The 22,766-nt window shown below is 37.5% G+C and overlaps 3 protein-coding genes across 5 annotated transcripts; 1 reads left to right on the top strand and 2 right to left on the bottom strand.

Moving 5' to 3' along the window:
• Nucleotides 1–1,828: 1,828 nt before the first annotated feature.
• On the bottom strand, nt 1,829–3,910 carry LOC110801066 (replication protein A 70 kDa DNA-binding subunit C-like). Its single transcript, XM_056832799.1, has 10 exons — nt 3,734–3,910; nt 3,573–3,630; nt 3,364–3,494; nt 3,168–3,280; nt 2,882–3,039; nt 2,674–2,800; nt 2,416–2,589; nt 2,169–2,279; nt 1,933–2,031; nt 1,829–1,834 (listed from the first exon to the last, which is right to left on the bottom strand). The coding sequence occupies exons 1-10, from the start codon at nt 3,858–3,860 to the stop codon at nt 1,829–1,831; spliced, it is 1,104 nt and encodes a 367-aa protein (XP_056688777.1). The 5' UTR covers nt 3,861–3,910.
• An 806-nt stretch (nt 3,911–4,716) lies between these two features.
• On the top strand, nt 4,717–8,810 carry LOC130462720 (quinone-oxidoreductase homolog, chloroplastic-like). Of its 3 annotated transcripts, none has more exons than XR_008923423.1 (4): nt 4,717–4,948; nt 5,036–5,109; nt 6,243–6,384; nt 6,529–7,813. XR_008923423.1 is itself a non-coding variant. In XM_056831550.1 (4 exons), the coding sequence occupies exons 2-4, from the start codon at nt 5,044–5,046 to the stop codon at nt 8,565–8,567; spliced, it is 240 nt and encodes a 79-aa protein (XP_056687528.1). In that variant the 5' UTR covers nt 4,724–4,948; nt 5,026–5,043; the 3' UTR covers nt 8,568–8,810. The 3 variants fall into 3 exon arrangements, 2 of the variants coding, with proteins under 2 accessions (XP_056687528.1, XP_056687527.1); XM_056831550.1 differs by lacking the exon at nt 6,529–7,813 and adding an exon at nt 8,536–8,810 and having other exon boundaries at nt 4,724–4,948; nt 5,026–5,109; XM_056831549.1 differs by lacking the exon at nt 6,529–7,813 and adding an exon at nt 8,536–8,810 and having other exon boundaries at nt 4,725–4,948.
• Nucleotides 8,811–10,787: 1,977 nt separating this feature from the next.
• Nucleotides 10,788–11,489, bottom strand: LOC110801065 (uncharacterized mitochondrial protein AtMg00810-like). The gene has a single exon (XM_022006385.1). The coding sequence runs from the start codon at nt 11,487–11,489 to the stop codon at nt 10,788–10,790; it is 702 nt and encodes a 233-aa protein (XP_021862077.1).
• Nucleotides 11,490–22,766: the final 11,277 nt, after the last annotated feature.

The raw sequence follows: 22,766 nt of genomic DNA, 5'->3' as shown, positions 1-22,766 counted from the left end.
CAAAACCAACTTAAACTCTAGGACTAATATATTGGTATTAGAATTGTAATCCAATAGTGTTTTAAAGATAATAATAATTCTACGTTAATTATCATCTTTTTTTCTTATCATTATGGGTAATATATATAGAGTATAATTCTATGTTAATTATCATCTTTAAAAAAATTTATCTTATACGTAGTAATTTCTAATCAAATACTTATATTTTATAATGTTAAACGATTTCACGGGTCTACTTGTTTATTTAATCCTATACTCTTATAATATTTTGTTTTTATTAGACTTTATATTAGATTTTAATTATCATCTTTTAAAACATTTATCTTATCATTATAGTATAAAACATGGAGAGATAGATTATGAACCAATTTCGTTGGAACATTTTTTTCGTATGGAATGTTTTAAAGATAATAATAATGCTATGTTAATTATAAACTCCTTCAAAAAGTATTAGTATATTAAAATTCTATTAGACTCCTAATCACTTTCCAATTCTAAGACTAAAATTAATTATGCTGATAGATACTATATACGAATTTACAAACTTTTTGTTTATTATCTAAAGATCTACCTACATACGGAGTATGTTATATATATTCGCCATGTTATAAGGTTAGTCCTAATAATTAGAGTAAGATAATTACCTTTAAAAAATAATTAGATATAGATTAATGTTTGGTACATGAGCTGTGTGCTGACTGCACATGCACATTTCTTTGATCTATAATAAGAGATTCAGAGTCAAAGTTTTAGGTGGCATGGAACAGAGGAAGTACAAATACATATCTGATATGTATGGGCAAATACATATCAGAACATAAGACAAAATAGGAAAAAGGACAAAAAAAAAAATTAAATGGTACTTTTCTAAACACAAATGGTACTTTTTTTTACAGAATGGTATTTTTTTTACAGAATGGTACTTTTTTTACATGAATGGTACTTCCTTTTTTGTCTTTTAGCTATTTGTCTTTTAGTTGATATGTGTTTGTTGTTGCATGCCCGATATCCGCCTCGACGCACTCCATGGAACATGATTGTTGTTCTTATTAAATTCACTTTGAAGTACCGTTTTAGCTTTGATTTGCGATCTTTATCACAGTATTTGTTTTTGCATGAAATGCTGTTTTCGGGTATGGTCCAACACATCACATCATTTATATAATATATGTATGTAACGGTGTCTTTTATACGGAGAATCAATTTTTTACTAAATAATTACACTTTATAGTTAAATATTATGATCAAATAGTTATGTTCAATAAATTATAATCAATTAAATAGTTATACGTAATTTCTAATCAATTAAATAGTTAAACATAATTATAATCAATTTAATAGTTATACGTAAATAGTAATTTCTAATCAAATACGATTTCACGGGTCTACTCATTTATTTAATCCTATACTTTTATTATCTTTTTTTTCTTTCTTATATTAGACTGATAGATTCAAATAAATTAAACTTATTTGACTCAAAGTCCGGCCTATCACATGAAGATTTCAATTTCATAATTAATTGAGATATGATAAAGCACATATAACTCCATTAATCATAAGTATGTGCAATGTTATAGATTACTAAAAGGAACTTTAACTAAAAGATAAATTGGATTAAAAATCATAAAATCCTTTAAAAGATAATGAAAATAGTGATAATTGTAACTAAAAGATAAGGAAAATCTAAATCATAAAATACTTGATCAACACAACTGTCTACTATTATTGAAAGTGATAATTGTAACTAAAAGATAATAAAAATCAAAATCTTCAGATCCATGAGCATGCTTCCTTATTATTATTTTTGAGAGAACCCCTTGTCATGAAGTTAAGCCTGCATATATAAATGGTTGAACATATAGATGAGTACATTGATTTTTAATTTAAATAACTATTAATAAAAATGGACGAATGTTTGCTAATATGGTTTACCTTGGCCTTTTTTATTGTGTCGTTGGGCGAATCATTGTTATCTTCCTTAGTATCACTACCATCATCAGGACGTTTTTTGTTGTCTACAACTTCCTCGTCCTTTGTTGCATATATACAAAGGGTAAAACCAAAAGATTAATACATTGATTCTTAATTTAAGGATGAAGGAGTAAAAGGATGAATATATTTATAAGTATTTATTAATAAGTAAGAAAATTTTTGTGCATATTATATACCTTTGACTTTTTTGATGTATCATTGGACGAATCATTGGTATCCTCCTTAGAATCACTACCATCCTTAAGGTTGTCTTCCATTTCCTTGTCCTTTGTTTCCTTATCATTGCCCTTCAAATAAATAGTGATTTTAGGAGATAAAATCACATTAATGTTTGAAATAAAAAAAAAGGTACATGTATTTTTAAAAAAATTATTTATTTGTAAAACTTAAATTTTTACAAACTCATGAACATTTAATAATTACCTCGATGAAAGTTGGATCGATAATTTTCATCACAGTAAAAGTTTGTCTTTTTATCTTACGGTTATAAGCAGTGAGTTTAACTTTGAATAACAATTCTCTCCCTATATTATTTTCAATGATTTTCGGAATTTGTACTTCATCATCGTTGTCGCTATCATCGTTGTTGCTAGTAGCCTGCAAAGATTAATTAGTGCCAAGTTATAAAAGCATTTCAAAGACATTGTTAAGATGAAAACAAAAAAGCAGCTATTGAAAAACCTTTTCATAAATATTTGCCTCAAAAAGAGTACTTGCATCTTGTCCAATGAGTTTCTTAGCTTCTTCATCAAAAATCACAAATATTGTAGATCCACTATGATCAAGAACACCAAACTCCAAACGGTACCTAAGAAAAATATAAATGTTTATAAAAAAGGAGCATACGATAATTACTTGTTGAGAACATTGAATTTAAAATGATACGAACCTTGGAATTGGCCTTTCAGTTTTTTTCTCACAAGGTATGCACCAGAAGTCTGTTTTTCTTGGTGTTATGCGTCTTTTACACCCTGGACATGAGATATAGTACCAGCTATTTTCACCGAAAACTTTAGTCACTTTAGCCTTGCAATAGAAGATTAAGTCCTGTAAATGCCCAAAAATTAATAATTAAGATTTAGTTAATATAAAAAATATATACATAAAGCTAATTCCTGCAACAACGACGAAGGACATGGGTCAATATTATTTGATTTGAAAGCAAATTTTTATACATCCAAAATAATACTATTTGCATACCTTAATATAGCTTTCAACTCAACAACTTCAGAGACTTCAAGATTTATATAGATTTTAGTTGACGAAGAAGTACATAGATTAAGTTTACCTATACCATAAAAGTAAAGGAGAAAGTTATCAAGCAATGGTAAGAGCTATTGTAATGTTTAATATTATTAGTATAATACTTACCATTAAATTCTTTAACCATGGTAGAAGTAACGACTATAAAAAAAGGCTTAGTAGAGTCACTAAGTAAGTCTTTTTGTTTTGAGTACTCAACAAAGCAATCGTTCCAAAACTTGATTTGGATGCGTTGTCCCCTGAACATATTTGATAATTCAATTAAGCATATTATTTTTATTATTATTGCTATTAAAAAAAACTAAAATTGTATGTACCACTTGTCTTCTATTTCGATTGAGTCTCCGACTTCGTTCACAACCAGACCAACCACATCTTATAAGAAAAGGTAAATAATAGCGGTGAGTCAATTATAATTTCATGTGCATGAGTTGGAATAAATAAAAATATACTTCGTATAAAAGGGAGAAATATATACCAGGGAGTACTGCATTACTACGGAATTGTTCCAAAAAATGTAATTGTATAAAATCAAATCTATACAATGGGATGTTATCATCATCTGCAACAGCTCTAACAATTGTATTATGAAAAAATTGTACCATTATCTTGTTGTCATGGACAACACGATATAAATCCTTATTAGGGATGACAGAAAAATGTCAGATTATTTATTTAATTAAAAGTGGGACTCTTAGATTTAGATCCTTTTAGTTTCTTTTAGTTTCAATCTACGAAACTCTTAGATTATTTATTTAATAAGACTCTTAGATTATTTATTTAATTAATTAACAATCTAATTACACTTGATGACGTGGAAATCCTACGTGGCGCACCGAAAACTCTTGAAAAAACTCCCCTTTATATATATATATATTAGATTTGGAGTAAATATTAAAAAGGTTTTTTTTGCGATTTACCACCTAAAAAAATCAAATTTGTGTTTTACTATCTAAAAATCTCAAACTTTTATTTTACCACCTAAAAAAATTAAAAATATTCGTTTTACCACCTTTTAATAATAAAGTTAACGAAATCGTTATTGAACCCACTTCAACGGCTAGTATAGCATAACCCTTATAAAATTCCACAATGTTTAAGCATGTTGTATAATATAAGTTTGTAATTTGATTAATTTGGAGATTTGAAGTGCAAAAATGGGTGGTGAAAATTTAAGAATGGTAAATAAGGTGAAAAAATTGAAAGAGAATGAGTAAAATAAGATAATCATATAATTTGGTTAAAGAGAAACTTACACTACTACAGAAATATGCTTTTATAGCGTTTTTTTAATAGCGCTTTTACCCATTTTGCTTTTAAAGATATCAAATAATGTATTTAATAGTGCTTTTAAGATAAACGCTATCATATGTACATTCTATTATAGTGATTTCAAATAAAACGCTTTTAAACGTTTAAGAAAAAAAAATAAAAAAATAAAATAACCGTCTATGAGAAAATTAAAGGACGGCTTATTCATGTCTCTCACGGAGATTGCTCTACGCCTCCTAACCTCACCTCCTCGCATCTCCATCTCTCTCCTCCTTAAACCAGCCCCTCTCTCCTCCTCTGCCGTCATTGATCTTGTAGCGTCTATGGAAACGGTGTCGCGACGGTGGCATTGTGGGCGATAGATGTCGGTGCTTGTGGCTCTGTAATTCCAAGATTAGGGTTTCTATTTTGGTTTATTCGGGTATGAGCTTCTTCAATTTTCTCTCATCATGTTTTTAATTTGGGTTCTTTTGCATAGTTCACTAGTTTAAATGTTAGGTATCATCAGACAAGCAAATGGTTGCCAAATTAATGAATGCGATTCGGTATTCTCGCTATGGCGGTGGAACTACTGCTTTAAAGGTTGTTTTTTTCCTCCCTTATTTCAGTTCCTTATTGTTAATAATTTTCAATTTAGTTCACTTTGTATGATTTTGGACTTGGGTTTTTTCAATTTTATGATTTTATAACTGGGAAATTGAGGGATGGGGATGATATTTGGGGAAATCAGAAATTTGTACTTAATTAGAATGGTGATTGGTATGTTAACTTGGTACAATATATTTATTATTATAATTTTTATGTTCAACGGAATTGAAAATTTGAAATATTGCATCAGTTTAGAGAAACAACTGATTAGAATTTCAAATGTGTGTTGTATTTCTTGTATAGAAGAATGATATAAAGGCTTGAAGAACACTGTATATTTCACAATGATGTTGTTAGGTGCATTTTACACTTGTTTATTCTGATCTTTTTGGGACAAAATTGAAATGTGGGTGGTTATGATTCAGTACTAGTATCTCTCGACTGGTTAGAGGTTACTATGTAGGTTTTTATATTCTTGGTTATCTGTTGTTTTGGCATCTCCGTTCTTGTTTTAAAGATTTTGATATGGAATACATTTGGTGATTATTGTTGATCAACATAATCCTTATTTATTGGTGTGTCGTGGGATATCTTTAAGACTTTTTGGTTCAAAGGAAACCCTCATGAATTAGCAAAAGAGGGAGGAGCTACAAAAGTTGGATCATAGGAACCAAAGTAAAGTAGCTCGATAGAGATAAGTAAAACAATGAATGGTTTTCGTTAAAGGTTTTAGGCTTATTAATTAATCAGATAAACAGGTTTTAGCGTAAGAACTTGGTGTTATGCATAAAAGCAGTTCTGGGGTTAAACCTAAGTTATCCCGGGGGAGTTCATCCTCTGAACTTGGTGTATTTCGTATATTATTTAGATATGCATCAACATGGAACATTTCAATTCTTCTTCTTTGCTGTTTTATGTGTTTTCCTTTGAAGCTTAGCTCTGGTTGTCCAGATATTGATATTGTACTTATTGAGGTTAGTTTTGTGAACAATTAGGAAACGAAGCCATCTGCTTTACTCTTAAACCTCTTCTCATAATCAATTGATTCAGCATTGTATATAAATTTTTGGTAACTGGATTTATGTAATTGTGTAGTCTTCTAACGAGAGTTGTTGTCTATGTTTCAGCGTGTTAAGATTGATGTTCCTGATCCAAAGGCCGATGAGGTTTTGCTAAAGGTTGAGGTTGTATCTTTAAACGCATTTGATTGGAAGATACAAAAGGGCGTATCTCGTCCCATATTACCCAGAAAGTTCCCTTATGTACCAGGTTTGTCATACTGCATTTTTTCTCAATTTACCCAATTTCCTTGAGGCTTAACTTCATGCTGTTAGGATTGCATACTGCTACAGCAGTTTGAATGTCATCTTCTTTTTAAATTTGCAAAGCTTGATGTTGCAATGCATATTGCAGTTTTCTGAGCATGAGGTTCGGTATGGATGGAAGGCATCCCATCTCCTTTCTTCATCTGATACATTACTTGATAATATAACTGCAGTTCTTGTATATATCTTGAAATATTAAGTTGTTTTGTTCTTCAACCTTCCCCTTTTCCTTTGAGAAACCTGTGGATGGGGTACTTATTATTTTAGTGGCGTCCTTTTCAAGAAGTTATTATTGTACTAAAGGTATATTATTTTAGTGGCGTCAGCTATACTAAAGATCATATACATAATTGTCCATGCTTTTAGTAGAAGCAGTCTTTAATTGCATCGTTTTCTGACAAATCTCATCCTTTAACTAGATCATTTAAGTATAGAAGTAGTTTAGTGGTCTGAAAATTTTGGAGTCTGGTGTTCCCGTGATGACTGTCCTGCTTATACTTCTACTGCTGTTGACTGTCCTGCTTCTTGTCCTGCAACTCTGTTTGTTGATCGAGCTTCATAAATCAGACTAGTTCCTGTAAGTTATATATAGGAATGCATCAGATAGGAGAGAGTAGCATAGGCAGACTGTGACTGAGTACTCAAGATCTAAATCTGATATAGTAATCTGATTTAGTAATCTGGCCATACTAAATCTGATTTCTAACCATATAATCTGACCATATAATCTGATCAGTTAGTTACACATAATCTGATTAGTTAGTTACACATAATCTGGTTGGTATGAGAAGTATGTATAGAAAAGGCAGACATCATATGGACTAACAATGATAGACAACCCCCTAATGAATGACCTGTAAATTGAAATTTTGCATCTTCTCCATGGGAATCTATATGGTTTTGGATTTCTGGCATTAATTGCTCGTATATTTCCTTTGCTGCTTCATAAATCCCTCGATGAACAGCTACATGTTTTTCATGTGTTTGTTGCTAGTGTTTAGAAAGGTTTTACAAGCTAGCACCTCTAAATAAATCTCAAAATTAAGAGTTGAACTAGATCGAATAGGTTGCTTTTACCTCGAATTTTGCTGGCTCATAAAAAAGGTTTGTTTGCCAAGAAGCCATTGACTCAGACTCCTGCAATAGTGCAGTAAGTTTAAACAAATAAGGTCATGTTTTAAGAGAAAATACTAGGCTTACTCTTTTGTCGAGGAACTTTACCAGATCCTTGGTTTCTGAGCTTCTGCTTACCCCAAAATATACAGCAGAATCGTACAATAATAGCCAAGACAACCAAGATAATGGTTTCAAACAGCAAGAATAGAACTATGGCTCTTTCGTTTCCTAGACAAAGAAAGAATTAGTATCTCAAATAGTCCTAAACTGTAATCAGTTTGCAGTCGATCTAAACAGAAGGAAAATACATCTCATTTACCTGTATAAACATTGATGCTCTTAGGCCTTAACTCGGAGCAACTAAATGCAAGTTTCAGATCTGCAACCACAAACATAAACTACTTAGTATGCTAGATGTATGAAATTTATAGGCTTTAAAAGAATTAAGTGTCTCAGAGATGATTTACTGTTGCTTCTGCATGGAAGTGGGTTTCCAATCTATGCATCACATTTTAGAATTGCAAATCTGTCAATTGGACCATTCTAGTAAGAAGCGATACAATATGGAAATTATTTAAAGATTTTCAGAAGATTTGTCCCAAAGTTCTGAGATGTATCAAATTATTTAGCATTCAAATTCATAAAATTTCAGCTATAAAGAATCAGGCGAATGGAAAGGGTTATACACATATCAGTTTCAAGCCATTAAGTAAGAGAGCGACTTTAAGAACCTTACTTGCTGCAGCGATAAAAGTGAGATTATCTCCTCGTCTAGATTAAACTTGTATAGGTCACTTTGAGATAGGTTTAATACAAATTCACCTAATACAACCAACCTGTGTTAAGTGATAATCTATTCCTATAATGTAGAGTTTAGGTATTTTTTCCATATATGGCACTTATTGTTTATTGTAATACTAATTCTTACGGGTTTTTTCCCATCTATGTATGAATATCTTATACCCCCATTGTTTCGCAGTACTTTTCAGATTGTCAGTTTCCAAGTTATGACAAGGAGCAGATTGACGAAGTAAGAACTGAGTGGGTGCGCCATGTTGTTCAACAATTGTATAATCGCTAGGTTACGTTGAATGAACCAACAAACATACAACTTTATTAATTAATGTATTTTGCGTAGTTTAATGTTTAGAATTTTACTTGTGATCTATGTAATCGGTTTTATTAGGGTCCTATTGCAAAAATTCTTTCCATTGAGGTTTGGAAATTAATATTCAACTATTCACTACTCTTCAATATATGGTTTTATTTTGTGGAAAAAAATGAAATGCTTTTCAGGTAGGCAGCGATATTATAAATAAAAAAACTAAAAAAAACTTTAATAGCGTTTCATAACATCCGCTATTAGAAAATAATTTGAAAAATGGCGCCAAATCTTCAATAGCGTTTCTTTAATAGCGTTTATAATGTGCTATGAAAGAAACATTTGAATTATCCTAGATATTACATATGACAGCGCTTTTGAAAAGCGCTATTAAAGGTACCTTTTACTTTTAATAGCGAAGCCATCAACAGCGCTTCAAGAAGCGCTGTTAAAAGCATTATTAAGCGCTAATAAAAGCAATTTATGTCGTAGTGTTAATTTGTGGGCTCCACGAACGTTTTCGTTAACTTTGTCGTTAAAAGGTGTTAAAATGAACTTTTATTTACTTTTTAGTTGGTAAAACAAAAGTTTTAGAATTTTAGGTGGTAAAACACAAATTTGGATTTTTTTAGGTGGTAAAACACAAAATTTCCTATTAAAAATGTTAGGGAAATTCCCATAAATACACTTGTACTATTGAATTCTGTCAACTATACAGTCAGTATATTGCTAATAGCACACTTTTAATGTTATTACGATGAACTTTTTCATTAGATAATTTAACTGCGGTTAACCATTGAAAGTTTGAAAAGAAGTCATCTGACATATTTGTACCCAATGACGATAGTAAAACTGGTGGAGGCGGTGGAGGGAGTAATTAAGCTTTTGAGATGATTGTTGACGGAGAAGCTCCTTTAATTACGTCTTCCAGGCTATTTCATATAAGGCGAACACATAACTCACATCTTGTATGATTGGTTGTTGAAATGTGTTCTTATTGGGCTCAGACAGGTTAACCCCATCATCTAGAGAAGAATATGAGCAAAAAATAGCGGCAAAGAAAATCACTTCGGCAACTTGTATTTTTAGAGAAACTAATTCATCCGTCATCAACTCATCACCCTTTTCTGAACATAATTTTTGATACTATGAGACTTTTTATTTATATTTTTTTATTTTTAACCCAGTTAACCATAGTTAAATATTTAATGGAATAAGTCATGGTAATAAGGAAGTCAACCCTTAAGTGTACCATTGGCAATATAATTCTTACAACCTTTTAAAAGCAAGGAGTGTGTTTTCACTATTCACCCAATAGTGTAGTACCTGAAAAATCCTTAAGTTTCTTACAATTTATGGTTTTGCCCTCTTTCTCAGCCATTGACACGTTGTTGCAAATTGGATTACTAACGAGTCTTCACTGCTTCCCTTCCTCTCCTTGTTAGGGTTTTCTCTTTCCTCCTCGACTCCTCGCCCTTTCGGTGCTTCCCTTTCCGATCTTCTCTTCCCTTCCCAGTTTCTTTTTCCTTGTTCTTCGTATCCACTGTTGTCCATGGTCATATATTTTCCTTCTTTTTTCTCGATCTGGAAGTTGATCTCTCCATTCGTCATTTTCTTCGTTCTGGTGGTTTTCACTATTTTCTCCTTCCTCACTACGCGTACTCCTTTTGAATCTCCTTGTGAGATTGTGAAACTCCGTGATCGGAGAGTATTCTCTTGATCAATATTTATAGGTTACAATATGTATGACAATCCTAACTGTGTTAGGAAACCTGTTTGTATAAGACAATATTTACATTAAAAATATATCCTAAACCTATGAGGAGAATATTCGAGTAATATTCTCTATCACACCCCGCAGTCGTAGCGGGAGGAGGTCGTACGCTAAGACTGGATCTGAAATCCAAGAATAATTCTCGAGGCAGGCCTTTCGTGAAAATATCTGCAAACTGGTACCGCGATGGTACATGAATAACCCGAATCTCGCCCAAAGCGGCTTTTTCACGAACAAAATGTATATCTATCTCGACATGTTTTGTGCGTTGGTGTTGGACCGGGTTGGTAGACAAGTAAATTGCGTTGATATTATCACAATAAACAATGCTATCCTGACGAAGAGGACAATGTAACTAAAGTAAGAGATCACGGAACCAACAAGCCTCAGAAATAACGTTCGCGACGCCTCGGTATTCTGCTTCGGCACTTGATTTAGATAATGTAGGTTGACGTTTTGACAACCAGGAAATAAGATTGTCACCTAAAAAACAACAATATCCTGAAGTCGAACGACGAGTGTCTGGACACCCACCCCAATTTGCATCTGTATAAGTGATCAAGCGCATAGTAGAAGAGGGATATAAATGTAACCCATGATCAATTGTACCCTGAATGTAACGCATGACACGATGTAATGCACCTAAATGTGGTTCCGGGGGATCGTGCATAAACAAACAAACCTGTTGTACCGCATAAGCAATATCAGAGCGAGTAAACGTAAGGTACTGAAGAGCACCCGCAAGACTGCGATACTGAGTCGGGTCCTTTACCGGAGGACCTGTATTGGCGCTAAGCTTAGAATTAGCTTCTACAGGAGTAGAAGCAGGCTTGCACTCACTCATACCTACGCGTTTAAGAATCTCATGTGCATACTTTTTTTGAGAGAGAAGCATGTAAGATGGTGTGCGAATAACAGAGATGCCCAAAAAATAACTCACGGGTCCCAAATCAGTCATAGGGAACTCAGATTTTAACTGAGAAATCATCCAATCACGCAACTCATCGGAGGAAGTTGTCAAAACAATGTCATCAACATATAGTAATAGGTAATCCATATCCTTACCCTGACAATAAGTAAAGAGCGATGTATCACTTTTTGCAATGACAAACCTTATTTTTAATTGTTGATTTTGTTGAACTATGGTCGGTTTAATTGAATTGGAATATTGATTTGGTGTTTTTGTTTTCTCTATTTTCCTTGATTTCTGGGTATTTTTTTGGGATATGGCTACAAAAGCGCCACCAATCACATGTTTACGCTTGGTTGCTTCTGTGCCATATACAACAAACGTTGCTTCTCATAGGCTTTCCATTGTTAGAGTTTGTAACTTTGTATGAGATCTTTTTTCTTTGGCAACAATGGTAATTTACCCACCTTCAGTTTTGTCTTAAATTTGGGTTTTATGCATATTTTGGCACATTGGTAATTACCAACCTTCAATCCTCTATGTAATTGTTATTTAATTTGATTTTTGTGCTAATTTTAGCTCAAGGGTATGATGGGGAATTGTCTCTTTTATCTTGTAGTTGTTGATTTTAAATGTTGGTTATAATTGGTAATTTGTGTTTGGGGTTTAATTAATGTGGTGGAACAGTTTAGTGAAATGGTTGCTACTTTATGGATTCAGTTATTGGGTTGTAATGCTTGATTAGGTTTTAGTGGAGATTTGACGAATTGAGTTGATTTTATTTTTTTATTTTATGGGTTTTTCTATTGTTTGTATGCTTCTGATTAGATGCATAATGCAATGCTTGCAGTTGGAGCATTGAGATTGAGTGGAGTTCAGTTACAACATTCTAATAGGTCTAGGTGTAATGGGCACAGTGGTAGTTCTCTTGGTTCACAAATGAACCTCTTTGATCGATTTGCTAGAGTTGTCAAGTTTTGAATTTCGAAGTTATTTGTTTGCAGAAATTGGATTTATTGGATTTGTATATGTTGTTGATTGGTGACATTTTCCCTAATGGGTTGTCATATTTATTAGACTTAGGCGTATGCAAACTCGGTTCTAAGCAATTTTGAGGACCCGGAGAAAATTTTAGAACTGACTGTTCTTGAGTGTTGAGATGAATGACGATTTGACCAAAATGCAACAGCTAATAGCACAGGTACGACGGTATTGCCCCCGCCTCTCCCTCTTTACTACTGGTATGTGCTTTCTTATTTGTAGGTTGAACTGGTATTTCATATTGAATGGTGAAAGCCATTGTATTTTGATTGTTAGTAAAGCCTTTATGTGCTCTAGTTGTTTGTCTTGCATTTTTTATTTTTAGAGCATTTATTTTTTATAACTGTAGGTGAAAAGGCTTTCAATTAAGGAACATGCGGTTCGTAATGATTTGGTCCTTGCTTTACCTGATAGAATTCAATCAGTACCAGATAGAACTCTGCACCTAAAAAGAATGAGGTTTGGACATCTGGATGGAATTCTTCAGCCACTCTCTAGGAGATAAGATTTTATTCAAGTGTGTGTTGCAGTGATATTTTGGAGAATAAGTAAGTTTTTGTCAATTTTAAGGTTGACGCGTGAAAGGCTGAAAGTGTTGGTATTCTTTTAACGTTTTGTGTTTTGTTCCCGGTTAATGCTATATGGAAGATTTGATGATGAGTATCTACAAAAGAAAGAATAGTCGAGCCAATTTAGCAAGAGTATGAAATAAGAAAAACTAAGCAGATAAATTTGTGCGAAGCCTTTATTTCTGGACATTTAGTGGGAATTTCGGTTCTTTGATTTCCTTTTTGCCTGTTTTGATGAAATGCCTGTTGGAAATGGTTCATGTACTAAATATTGTTAGTTGAATCATATACTTTTGAAGTTGGCTTTATGCCTAAGTTTTTGTTCCTGAATTCTTTCACAAGAAAAAACAAAACAATGTTGGTCTGACACTCTACATAACTATAGAGAAGTGCATTCGAGAGAAATTTGAATCGAATAAGATGGTTAGATTCCACTAAAATATTCAACAAAAAAAGTATGCTCATACTTTACTGTGCCAGTGCCCTTTTCAATATTTTGGAATGCTTAGTAGATGTTCGACATGTTCTTATTTGTGTTAGTTATCCTGGTAAGTTCTCGACCTAGATAATATCGGTGATATTGAAGTTATTGATAGAATGAAATCATTGATATCTTCCTTAATTTTTCCATCATCTGAACCTAATATGCAATCCCAAACTGTCATTCCTTTCTTCTAACTGATGCCCCCTCCCCCTCTCACTACCTCTCCGTATTTTTTTATTTTTTAAATCGCCACGGACTCTGAAATCCTTGCCTCCATCGTAGGGACTGATGAGATCTTATGAATGTGTGAGTGACATACATTGTTATTGTCTGCTTGTGAGCATGCAACTTTCTATCACTTTTTCGATGTCTTTAGATGGCCATAGTCCAAAGTGATCCCAGATCAGAAGCTATGTATTTTCATTCATGATTATCACAATACAATATCATATTAGAATGTCAAGCCTATGACATTGTGTCACATATAAACTTCACAATGTCATCCACCCTCAAGCTTGACATCCATAAAATTTCAACATCAAATTAAAGTGAAGCGTATATACATCCTAAAAAATGACATTTTCATCCAGCATTTGCGATCAAACCAATACCGCTGAAACTACACAATACCAAAAACAAACTTTCTAGTCCACCAAAGGCAGCCTATCCTATCCACTTAAAAACCAACAATGTCAGTCTTCTCTGTTGTTTTAAACCTCTCCAAATAGCAGAGGGAATCCATCACAGGAATCTACCCATTCGATACTCGGCATTGCATACATCCATATGGCATTATGCTCACAGATGTCGATTACAATCCAACGGGTAAATCCATTGAAGTTACTATAAACCAGTTTCGGAATGTCCTTGTAGGGGTTTCGTGTGTAATTCGGAAATGATGTTTTTGGGGGAAAAAATCAATTAAAAGATAAATCTACATAAAGGTTTCTATCAAGAAACTTGACTCCAAAATGATTTTGAACCAAAGAGGAATAAGGGGACAAGGTTATGGGTCGGTATTGTATCAACCCACCCACTTAACCCCGTATTAATTTTTGAGTTCGCGTTTTTGGATATTGTATCAACCAAAGATGGATGCACGGTGTAAGGTTGATTTGACCATGCATCTTCCAGGATACTCCCTCCGTATTTATTTAAGAGATACACTTGATCGGGCACGGATATTAAGAAGAAGAATTGAATGAAATAAAATAATAAAACAAATGGGGATGGTTAGATATTTTAATAGGTAAAACAAGTGGGGACCATGTCATTTTAGGAGGTGGGGGGTGAGAGTGGGGTGTAGATAGATTATTTAATTAGAAGGTGGGGTTGATAAATTAGTAAAAATGGCAAGTGTATCTCTTAAATAAATACGACCGGAAAAAGCAAGTGTATCCCCTAAATAAATACAGAGGGAGTATATATAAAAAAAATAGTTGATGTCGAATTGACGCATTAGGTCGAGAATAGCATATCCAAACCTCAAAAGAATAGGTTAAGTCGATTTAAAACTTTAAAACTAGTTTAAAAACACATTTATCATTCGTAAAACACGAGACAAATCTAAATTTCAATTTCCCCATGTACGGAGTAGAAGTAACCTAGCAGATCATCCATGTCACAGCAGACCATCGGACATCAGATAAGACAGATCAAGCAAAACAACCGCAGGAAGTACCTATTGAAAGTACCACAAGTCCTCAAGAACCGCACAGACCCTCAGGTCTGCGGGGAAACGACCTGCTAGACGACAACATAGATACGTCGTTAAGCAAAAGGACAAACAACAAGTACATCACTAGCGTACACGCGGCAACATCTGAATAGGCCAAAGTACTGAATAGTACGCCTATAAATACTGCCGTCCCCATTCATTTGCGGACACGTTCAATACAAGTACAATTCTTAACCCTCTCTACTTTCTCTCTCTAGAACATTATCTCATTTGCTGACTTAGGCATCGGAGGGGGTTTCCTCGGTTAAACCCCCGAGGTTAGCTTACGTTCGTTCTGTCTGACAGGGCAGCATCACCAAGCAGGGCTCCTCCAGTTCCACACCCGGAACAAGTGGCGCTAGAAGGAGGGGGCTTCCCAGACCTTGCTTCTGAAAGACCTACCCTCTCACGCAATGACTGAGTCAAGCGAACCGATAATCCAGCAGATAGAACCACCCACCTCAAAAAACAACCAGAGAACCACAAATGTACCCTTGTTCGGCATGCCTCAGAGTCTTGGTCCGCCAAGAGAGACACCACAACCCAGAGCTATGGCAACCCCTAGCCAGGGCCAGGGTATCCCAATTCCAACCAGTGCTTCACTAGCACGATTGGGGGCACAGTTCTCACCCGACCAGATGCGCACAGCAATAGAAGTCCTGACATTCCTTACTCAAACAACCCCACAAGCCCAGGTCATGAGAACAGCCCCAGAGGTTGAGGTTGAGCAGAGGAGAAAACGTCCCAGACCCCAGCATAGTCCGAATGTTTGGAGGAGGAATCTGCAGCAGGACATGGAAGGGGCTGATAATCAAGAGTATGAAGCAGAGAGTATCACACCAAGCAGAGCTCAACCCCGGGCAAGGACTGAACAAGCACCCAGTCAAAGACACCACTCCATGTCAGGTATGCCCAATCCCATCCGAGCAGTAGTTAAACCTGATAATTCTCCCTTCTGCGATGAAATACTCTCTGAAAGAATGGAAAAGATAAAAATGCCCACCTGCAAATACTCCGGAAAGACAGACCCAACGAATCACCTCTCTGCCTTTGGGGGACACATGATGCTATATACCAACACAGACTCTATGTGGTGTAAGGTCTTTCCTTCCACTCTAGAGGGGATGGCACAGAGCTGGTTTGGTAAAATACCCAAAGGCACCATAACATCTTTCCGGCAGCTAGCTATCTTGTTTCGCACCCAATACGTGGCAAACATTGCCAGAGAAAGGATGACAGGGGAGCTGATGTCAGTCATCCAGGGGCCTCAGGAATCTCTGAGGGAATACATATCCAGATTCAATATGGAGGCGTCAAATATACCCAAGTTGCAGCAAGAGGTAGCAGTCCTGGCCATGATGACTGGTCTGCGGGATGGAGAGTTCAAGAGTTATCTGGGCAGAAAATCATTCACAACCCTGGCAGAGGTACTGGGAAAGGCAAATGAATTTATAAAGAGTGAAGAAATTGGCAGAGCAACCTCACGTCGATATGTGGCAAGTGAGAACAATTACGGTAGTCAGAGCAAGAAAGAGCCATACAAAAAAGAGTACTCAGACTGAAGAGAAAACCCACAGCCAAGAAGAGACTGGCAGGGACCAGGCAGAGGCAAAGGTAACGAGTTTAAAACTGAGAAAAGGGGGAAGTTTAATGAGTATACCCCCTTAGTGGCATCCAGAACTCAAATTTTTGCCATCAGCAAAGAAGACGAGAAGTGGCAGAGACCTCCCAAAATGTACAACAAGTACAGGGACCCAAAAAAGTACTGTGACTTTCACAGAGACCATGGCCACCTCACAGAAGATTGCACTCATTTGAAGGATAATATCGAAGATCTGATCCGGAGGGGATACTTGACTCAATTCAAAGCAAAAAGCTCGTATAGCAGGACCTATGAGAACAGAGATAATGATAATAGGTCCGACAATAAGAAGGCGGAACCCAAGCAGAGCTACCCAGCAGACCAAAAGAGAATGGGCGACATTTTGGTCATAACAGGAGGGCCAGTTTACGCGGGAACCACTGTTAGCGGGGCCAAGGCCAGTGTGAGCGAATTCAAACACCAGGTTAATTACCATAATTCTGGCAGGTGGCCCGCCCCTCCAAAAATCCCGCAGTGCACTTTCACAGAGGAGGACTGTAAAGACATAATATACCCCCATGACGACCCCATGGTACTAGCCCTGAATGTAGCAAACAGAAAAATCCATCGTATTCTGATAGACGGAGGTAGCTCTGCGAACATCTTATTCTGGCCTGCTTTCCAAGAGTTGCAAATTGATGAGAAATATGTAAAACCAGTCAATTACCCAGTAATCGGATTCACAGGAGCCACAGTGATACCAGAGGGGATAGTCAGTTTGCCGGTGCAGATTGGCCAAGGGAAGGATATCAAGGATATCATGGTAGACTTCATGATTGTGAAAGTCCCCGCAGCCTACAACGTTATTCTTGGCAGACCATTCATCCATGACGCAAGGGCTGTAGTCTCCACTTATCACCTTACCATGATGTATACGACAAATGATGGCCGCTCAGCCAAGGTAAAAGGCAGTCAGGAGCAGGCCAAGAAGTGCTACCACACTGCGCTAAAACAACCACCCAGACCCCCACCACTGGCAGAAGAAGAACTTCCCCAATCTCGAAAAAGAAAGAGAGCAGAGCGCAAAAAAGACAAGTTGTTAAGCATGGAAAACTTCGAGCATCGGGAGGAAGGTCTGTTGGAACCCACGCCAACTGACAAAACTGAGGAGATAGAATTAGAGGAAGGGTTGACAGACCGGACGGTTCGAATTGGCACAAACGTAGACCTATCCCTCAGAGTGAACCTCATCGGTCTGCTGAGAGAGCACGCAGACATATTTGCTTTCTCAGCGGACGAAATGCCAGGGATTGACCCCAGTGTCATGGTCCATAGACTGAATGTCAGCAGAGAAGTTAGGCCAGTGAAACAGAAGAAAAGAAATTTTTCAACAGAGAAGAATGTGGCCATCCAAGAAGAAATCAACAAATTGCCAGCAGCCAAGTTCATAGAAGAGTGCGATTACCCAGAATGGCTGGCTAACGTTGTGATGGTAAAGAAAGCAAACGGTCAATGGAGGATGTGTGTAGACTTCACGGACCTAAACAAGGCCTGTCCGAAGGACTGTTACCCATTGCCCAGAATAGACCAGCTGGTTGATTCCACCAGTGGACACGCTCTCTTGAGTTTCATGGATGCATTTTCCGGCTACCATCAGATCAGTTTACTCGAATCAGATCGTAAGAAAGCTGCTTTCATCACAGACGCTGGAGTTTATAACTACAAAGCTATGCCATTCGGCCTGAAAAATGCGGGTGCAACCTACCAAAAGCTTGTAGATAAGATATTCGCACAGCAAAGGGCCGGAATGTGGAAGTATATGTGGATGATTCCATAGTCAAGAGCAAAAAAGAGGCCAATCACATCGCAGACCTGCGAGAAACATTTGCTACGTTGAGACAGTACGGCATGAAACTAAACCCAAAGAAATGTGTGTTCGGTGTTAAGTCAGGAAAGTTCCTGGGATTTCTGGTCAGTGAAAGGGGAATAGATGCCAACCCAGAGAAGGTGGAGGCCATACTCAACTTGCCAGAGCCAAAGAACATACGAGATGTGCAGAGATTAACGGGAAAGATGGCAGCACTCACTCGTTTTATCAGTAAATCCGCAGATAGATCCCTCCCATTTTTTCAGGTACTGAAAGGCAACAAAACATTCAAGTGGGAAGCAGAGCAAAAAAAGGCATTCGCAGAGGTAAAGAATCACCTAAAGAGCCTCCCAACAATAGCCAGACCAGAAGTAGGAGATGTTTTGCAGTTGTACATCTCGGCCTCCAAAAAGACTGTAGCAGCAGCCTTAATAGTGGAAAAGGACAAAGCCCAACAACCAGTATATTTCGTCAGTCACATTCTCAACCCCGCAGAGCAGAGGTACCCACTGATCGAAAAAATGGCCTTCGCAATTATGATAGCTGCCAGGAAGCTGAAACCATACTTCGACGCTCACAAGGTACAAGTATTAACAAATCAGCCTTTGGAGAAATCATTGCGAAGGCTGGATACCTCAGGCAGATTGCTGAAATGGGCGGTAGAACTCTCAGAGTACGATATTGAATACAGGCCAAGAACGGCCATAAAGGCACAGGCATTAGCAGACTTCATAGCTGAGGCATCGTACGAAGAAGAAGAAGAACCTCTGGGGACCTGGCAGATATATGTAGATGGCTCAGCCGCAGTAACAGGGTCAGGAGCAGGCATTATAATGACTTCACCAGAAGGTAATGTCTTTGAATATGCCATAAAGTTCAAATTCAAAGCCTCAAATAATGAAGCAGAGTACGAAGCAGCGATCGCAGGCATTCAAATGTGCAAGGCAGCGGATGCTAAGAAAATCGTGTTGAAAACAGATTCCCAGTTAGTGGCCAGTCAGTATAAAGGCGAGTATGAAGCTCGAGAACCGTCCATGCAGAGGTATCTGGCACTGATGAAAGAAGCAGTAGCCCAGTTGGAAAGCTTCGAGATCCAATTGGTCCCCAGGGCAGAGAATAGCCAAGCAGATGCTCTCTCAAAATTAGCAAGCTCTTCGCTGCAAGACCTGGAAAGAACAGTGATGGTGGAAGTACAGGAAGAGAAGAGTATCGATAAGAGGCCCATGGTAAATGCCATCAGCACAGAGCCTCAGTGGTACGACAGTATAGTATCATACAAGCTTGGCAGGGGTCTCCCTACAGCAGAGCCAGAACAGAAGAAGATAAAGCGAAATGAACACTGGTTTGTGATCTACCAGGGCAAATTGTACAAAAAATCCTTCTCCCTACCCCTGCTGAGATGCGTCTCAACGGAGGAATCACAGAGAATCATTGAAGAAATTCATGAGGGCATATGCGGTAATCATATTGGGGGTAGAACACTAGCTTTGAAAGCCCTCAGGGCAGGGTACTATTGGCCAACTATGGTGAGTGACTCGCAATCATACGTGAAGAAATGCGACAAATGCCAAAAGTTCGCTCCAGTAATCAATCAGCCCTCAAATGATCTGCAACCAATCGTCAATCCCATACCATTCGCTCAGTGGGGAATGGACATCCTGGGTCCGTTTACAGCCGCGAGTGGAGGAAGAAGATACCTGATCGTGGCAGTGGATTATTTCACCAAATGGATAGAAGCAGAGCCCACAAAAAGCATAACAGCGAAACGAATGAAAGACTTCATCTGGAGAAACATCATCACAAGATTTGGCATCCCAGAAAGTTTGGTCTTTGATCACGGGACACAATTCGATTGCACACCGGTAAAAGATTATTGCGCAGAGCTAAGAATCAAATTTGCTTACGCATCAGTATGCCACCCACAGAGCAATGGACAGGCCGAGGCGGCGAACAAACAGATCCTTGGAGCTCTGCGAAAGAAAATAGAGGATTTTAAGGGTGCATGGGCAGACCTCATACCAGAAATTTTGTGGTCCAATAGAACAACTGAGAAGGAGGCGACAGGAGAAAGTCCCTACAAGTTAGCCTTCGGAGCAGAAGCAGTATTACCGGTGGAGGTTGGCCTGCCCAGTTTCAGAGTGCAGTACTATGATGAAAGCACCAACGAACAACTCATGAGGGAATCATTAGACCTTCTGCCAGAGGTAAGGTTGCTAGCAGAGCTGAGGCTCACAGCAAACAAAGAGAGAATGAGCAGAGCTTACAACAAAAGAGTCAAGCACAGGCCTATGCATGTGGGAGACCTGGTACTTAGACGAACAGCAGCTACAGGAAAGGGCAAGGCAGAGGGGAAATTCACTGCAAATTGGGAAGGACCATACCAGATCACAAGGGAGATAGCCCCTGGCTCATATCATCTTATGACAATGGATGGAAAAGAGCTAAAGAATAGTTGGAACGCCAACATGCTCAAAAAATACTATGTTTAGTACAGATGACCTATACAATGATAAGGCAGGATAAGCCAAAATTATCCCTCTTTGTACTCCTTCTTACAGAATACATATAATAAAATGAGCTTGGCGGTTCCAAGAAAAGATAAAGTGATAAGCAAAGCACGACGTAACTTAGAAATACGTCATGACACACACATCCAACAGATGACTTGACTTGATCACTCAAGTCAGCTGAAGAACAGTGTCATGATGAATTTCTAAGTTAGAATATCGCAGAGCAATTTCTGAGTTTTGCCTTGGCTAAAACCAAGACAATTCAAAATTGGAAACAGCCCAAAAGGCTAGTTAGAATATCGCAGAGCAATTTCTGAGTTTTGCCTTGGCTAAAACCAAGACAATTCAAAATTGGAAACAGCCCAAAAGGCTAGTTAGAATATCGCAGAGCAATTTCTGAGTTTTGCCTTGGCTAAAACCAAGGCAATTCAAAATTGGAAGCAGCCCAAAAAAGCCTATTTAAAATACGCAAAACAATTTCCGAGTTTTGGCCTTGACCGAAGCCAAAGCAATTCAAGGTTGAAGGTAGCTCAAAAGGCTAGCTAGAATACCGCACAAATGTCACAGAGCAGTCCCTAAGTCTGCCTTGGCAAAAGCCAAGACAATCCAGAAGGGGAGGTAGTAATAAAACATGCTATAAAGCTTGACTCTGATCAAGGCTAGAACTTCCAAAAGACAAACAAGATATCAAAAATTGGCTAAGTACCTAGCAAAAATACGCATATCAAATGCCGGCGGCTATACCTTCATTAAAAACCAAGGAAATAAACAAAGTACAGCCCTACAAAATGGCTTTGGGCAGTACATACACCAGCCCAGCTCAAGAATATCTGAGAAAAAAGGCAGAAATAAACTAACTGTAAATTGTTCCAAAAACAGAATGGCACAAACGCCACCACCCAACAGGGCAAACCCTAAATAATATTGTTTAAAAACTAAACTATTACATAACAGGCCCAGTCACACAAGAAGAACTGGGGGATAGCCGCCACACCCATTATTCGTCATTGCCTGCAACATCATCTTCATCTGAGAAAGGCAAATCTCCAGGGTGAGTGTTCTCGACGCAGAAGTCGGGCACATCACTAGGCTCTACGGCATGACCCTCAGCAGCTTCAGCCTCCCGCAGTTCCTTAAGAATGGTAAGGTGCAGGCCAGCAAGCCAGTCCTCTTCGATCAAGCTCCAATCAAACTGCGGATATTTGTGCTTGATTATGAGAGAGGCCGCTTTCCACCCGCCATCACACCTCTGCGTTAGAAGGGCATACTGAGCGTCAGAGCGACAAAATTCTCGCACAGCAGCAGCCACCTCCTTCTGCACAGAAAGGCGAAGTTCTGCCAGCTCATCAGCATGCCTCTGCTCAACAAAGCTTAGCTGCTCCGCCAAATCCTCAGTACGTTTCCTCTCCGCCTCCACCTCCGCCTGGGCTTTAGCTGAATTCTCCCCAGTTAGGCGCAGAGCTACAACCTCACTAGCCAAGTTGTCTCTTTCGACGGATATCGTTTGAACATTGGCATTGGCAATAGTGAGGGAGGAGGATGCTCTTTCGTTTTCCAGGGTCAGGTCTCGTATCTGCCTGTCCTTTTCTTCAAGAAGAGCAAGATGTTCATCATGCTTCCTCTGATAGAAGAAAAAGAAGTCACAGAGCTCCTT

Source organism: Spinacia oleracea, chromosome 6, assembly GCF_020520425.1.
Source record: "Spinacia oleracea cultivar Varoflay chromosome 6, BTI_SOV_V1, whole genome shotgun sequence".
Classification (NCBI taxonomy): domain Eukaryota; kingdom Viridiplantae; phylum Streptophyta; class Magnoliopsida; order Caryophyllales; family Amaranthaceae; genus Spinacia; species Spinacia oleracea.
Note: the sequence above shows the minus strand (reverse complement) of the source record. Positions and strands in the feature narration are given on the sequence as shown.

What these genes read in the sequence shown, in the direction of transcription:
- LOC130462720 (XM_056831550.1), top strand. Translation starts at nt 5,044, where the DNA reads ATGGTTGCCAAATTAATGAATGCGATTCGGTATTCTCGCTATGGCGGT. An exon ending in GTGGAACTACTGCTTTAAAG is followed by an intron (nt 5,110 to 6,242) that starts GTTGTTTTTTTC and finishes TCTATGTTTCAG; the next exon opens with CGTGTTAAGATTGATGTTCC. An exon ending in AAAGTTCCCTTATGTACCAG is followed by an intron (nt 6,385 to 8,535) that starts GTTTGTCATACT and finishes ATTGTTTCGCAG; the next exon opens with TACTTTTCAGATTGTCAGTT.
- LOC110801065 (XM_022006385.1), bottom strand. Translation starts at nt 11,489, where the DNA reads ATGGATTACCTATTACTATATGTTGATGACATTGTTTTGACAACTTCC.
- LOC110801066 (XM_056832799.1), bottom strand. Translation starts at nt 3,860, where the DNA reads ATGGTACAATTTTTTCATAATACAATTGTTAGAGCTGTTGCAGATGAT. An exon ending in AGGCAAATATTTATGAAAAG is followed by an intron (nt 2,590 to 2,673) that starts GTTTTTCAATAG and finishes TAATCTTTGCAG; the next exon opens with GCTACTAGCAACAACGATGA. An exon ending in TCGATCCAACTTTCATCGAG is followed by an intron (nt 2,280 to 2,415) that starts GTAATTATTAAA and finishes ATTTATTTGAAG; the next exon opens with GGCAATGATAAGGAAACAAA.